At 42.7% G+C, this 3,659-nt stretch overlaps 1 protein-coding gene and 1 non-coding gene across 2 annotated transcripts; one reads left to right on the top strand and one right to left on the bottom strand.

Moving 5' to 3' along the window:
- Window positions 1-860: 860 nt before the first annotated feature.
- LOC108312878 (U6 snRNA-associated Sm-like protein LSm2) lies at window positions 861-1,697 on the top strand. Its single transcript, XM_037742944.1, has one exon. The coding sequence runs from the start codon at window positions 1,045-1,047 to the stop codon at window positions 1,330-1,332; it is 288 nt and encodes a 95-aa protein (XP_037598872.1). The 5' UTR covers window positions 861-1,044; the 3' UTR covers window positions 1,333-1,697.
- A 772-nt stretch (window positions 1,698-2,469) lies between these two features.
- On the bottom strand, window positions 2,470-2,654 carry LOC119473075. Its single transcript, XR_005202238.1, has one exon. It is a non-coding gene; the product is annotated as a U2 spliceosomal RNA (small nuclear RNA).
- Window positions 2,655-3,659: the final 1,005 nt, after the last annotated feature.

Raw genomic sequence — 3,659 nt, 5'->3', positions numbered from 1 at the left:
CTCAATATCTCAGCACCAAATTTGCTCACTGCTATGCAATACTACCTTTCTTTCTGCCTTTCCTCTCGTTTTAATGGAAAAGATCTTCCTCCTCCTCTCTGAGGTTACTTCCCCTATCTCTCTGCACTGGACCTGAGAATTATCCTCCCTTTTTCTCAGTTTCCAATTTTTCCCATTTTACTTAGTCTTTCTTACTCATTGAATTCAAGTACATAATATTAAAACAAAAAAACAAGATATCAGACAAATGATTCTCTCTGGGTGTCATGTCTCTTTCTAGCTACTGACCTCTCTTTTGCTTATAAAGTCCAAATGCTTGAACAAGTTACCGATTATTTTTGTCTTTGCTTCTTAACCTTTCTTAAAGTCCCACCATCTTGGCCGAGCGCGGTGGCTCACACCTGTAATCTCAGCACTTTGGGAGATTGAGGCGAGTGGATCATCTGAGGTCAGGAGTTTGAGACCAGCCTGGCCAAGATGGTAAAACTCCATTTCTACTAAAAATACAAAAATTAGCTGGGTGTGGTGTCAGGTGTCCATAACCCCAGCTACTTGGGAGGCTAAGGCAGGAGAATTGCTTGAACCCGGGAGGTGGAGGTTGCAGTGAGCCAAGATGGTGCCACTGCACTCCAGCCTGGGCGACAAGAGTGAGAATCCGTCTTCAAATAAATAAATAATAAATAAAATAAAGTCCCACCCCCTGCTTCTTTCTCAACTACTGCCCTAAAACTGCTTTCATGAAGATCGCAAATGACATTCATGCTCTTCTTAGATAAGCCCCTGAGTTACGTACATAATCCCTGGAAAGATTTTTTCACCTTTGATCATTCCTCCCTTCTAAAAAACATCCTGTGGCGTGCTCTCTCCAGCCACAAGTGGGCCGCGCTCTCCCCTTCCCTGCTTGGTGCTTTCTGTGTCCTTTCACGCTGCTCCTGCGCGGCCCCGCCTCGCCCCACGCGCGGGCTCCCGCTTCGGTTTCCTCAGACCTGCTGGCAGCACCCTGATCTTTTCCTGGTCCGGCCCGCTGCTCGCGGCGCCAAAACCATGCTCTTCTATTCTTTTTTCAAGTCCCTTGTGGGCAAGGATGTGGTCGTGGAACTCAAGAATGACCTGAGCATCTGTGGAACCCTCCATTCTGTGGATCAGTATCTCAACATCCAACTAACTGACATCAGTGTCACAGACCCTGAAAAATATCCTCACATGTTATCAGTGAAGAACTGCTTCATTCGGGGTTCAGTGGTCCGATACGTGCAGTTGCCAGCAGGCGAGGTCGACACACAGTTGCTGCAGGATGCAGCAAGGAAGGAAGCCCTGCAGCAGAAACAGTGATAGCTCCTCCTCCTCTTCCCCTCCCTCCGTCATTGGTGACCCAGAACCCCAAGTCCCAGCCAAGCACCCCTAAGTCCCAATACATAAGGGTTTTGTTTGTTTGTTTGTTTCTACTAATGATGGTTTTGTGGGTTTTTTAAAGGGATGAGTGGATGAGAGGAATAATAGGGAACAGCTATCCTCTGTTGAGAAGGGGAGGATAAGTAGGCTGGGAAACTTCAAAGCCTTCCCAGTCCCCAGCACCTGCCTTTCTTACTACTTCCCTGGAGATGGTAGGAGAGTTTCCTAAGTATTTCCAGGGCAGCATGTGATTCATTTGGGGATGGAAGGAATCTGTCCCGCATCGGGAATAAAATTTATGATGCGAAAAAACAAAAAACAGACAAAAAAATCCATCCTGTGTCATTGATTCCTAAGCAAATGCTCTCTTGTGATCTTCCTCTTAATTCTTAGGCTGCTTCAGTATTTTTTGTTGACTTCTCCTTTTCTATCCATCCACTGAAAGGCTATTTTCCATCAGGGTTGTGGTTTTGACCTTCTTCAATTCCATATTCTACCCCATTGTCCCCAAGTAATCTTTTTTTTTTCACACTAATTGTGTAATTTTCTAAGGCAATCTATTAGTTTTATTTACATGAGATTATTGCATGATAGTAAAATTTGCGTACAACAATAAGAGTGAAGCTGTTTGGGCTAGGTGGTTCACACCTGCAACCACAGCACTTTGAGGGGCTGAGGAAGGTAGATTGCTGAGCCCAGGAGCTTGAGACCAGTCTGGGCAACATGGTAAAACCCTGTCTCAAAAAAAAAAAAAAAAAAAAAAAAAAAATTAGCAGGGCATGCTGGTGTGTACCTGTGGTCCCAGCTATTTGGGAGCCTGAGGTGGGAGAATTGCTTGAGTCTGGGAGGTCAAGGCTGCAGTGAGCTGTGATCATGCCACTGTGTTCCAGCCTGGGCAACAGAGCAAGACCCTATCACCAAAAAACAAAAAAACAAAGAACAAAACCAGTGAAGCTTATAGTTTGAATTACTTGGATAACATGAAACACTTTTTATAAGAAACTATGTAAACTAAGTAATATTTATTTCCTCTCGAAGCTTCTGTATTATCTATTGGGGGGGTGTATGTGGGTGTGGGTGGAGTGCACCATTCCTGGAGGTACTGTAGTACCAGGTGTATGGAATGGTTGGAGCAAGCTCCTATTCCAACTCCTTGCTCAAAAATACATTTAATATATTGTGCTTGAATAGAGGACATATCAGATTTTAAGCTGATAAGAACAGATACCACACTTGATCTTAGCCAAAGGCCATGAAGAGATTATTTATATTGTAAAACCTCTCAAATAAAACTTTCTAGTTCAAATCTCTCTCCTGATCTCCAGTTGTATAAACCTAATAGAAAGATTTATACATCCAGTTTGCTGGCTCACAAGGAATCTCAACTTCAACTTGTCCAAACCTGTATTTATTAAATTTTCTTCTGAATCCCCACAAAATTATCTGCTCCTTAACCTATGTTTTTTCTATTTAATATCTGACTTGCTTAAGTCAGCAAAATAGAATGTCTTTCTTTACTACTTCTATTTATCTCCAGCCTCCATTATGTTAATTTGAGGGTGTGTATGTGTGTGCGTGTTTGTGGGGCTGGGAGTCTAACCTGATGGCTCAGGTTGTGTCCCTTCACTCAGTTTGGTAGCTGAAACCAAATGTTTTCGAACAAGTTCTCTGTGACTTGATACTCCCTTCAGAGAGGAGCAACCTGATTAAATTGAGATGAGTCTTTCAAAACAACAAAACTTTTCTTACCCTTTTAGAATGACTCAGTTATTCAAGAGAGTGAGTTTAGAATTGATTGTGTTGTAATAAGCCAGATATTACCTCTCTGCATTTAAGTTAGAGTTTGAAGAAAGTAATAGACCTGCATGCTTCACATTTCTTCCTAAGCCTTTGAGCACTGCTACAGAAATTTAAAACAATTCTTAAATCTCTTAAGCCCATGGAGGAGGCAGCGCCACTGCCTTAGTTCCTTAGTTCCTGCCACTTCCTCAATCCTCTGATGCTTTTGATTTCTCTCTACCTTTTCACTTTTCACTTCAATTTGTAAGTTCCAGCTTAGGTGTCTGTTTTATTCTGCTAGTTTGTGATCTTCTTTGGTTAGGAGCTGTAATTATCCATCTTTGTATTTCCAGTTAGTAACTTGTTTCAGTGCCCAGAGCTCCTAAGGGAGTAAATAACTGAACAATTGAATGACTCCCCCATTATTCAGCCACCCTGAGTTCGACCTCCTCCCTGCCTTTTGGAAGACTGCCTGTGCATCTCATCTC

The sequence above is a fragment of the Cebus imitator genome, unplaced genomic scaffold (genome assembly GCF_001604975.1).
Source record: "Cebus imitator isolate Cc_AM_T3 unplaced genomic scaffold, Cebus_imitator-1.0 Scaffold130, whole genome shotgun sequence".
Taxonomy (NCBI): domain Eukaryota; kingdom Metazoa; phylum Chordata; class Mammalia; order Primates; family Cebidae; genus Cebus; species Cebus imitator.
This window is presented reverse-complemented; position numbering and strand designations above follow the sequence as displayed.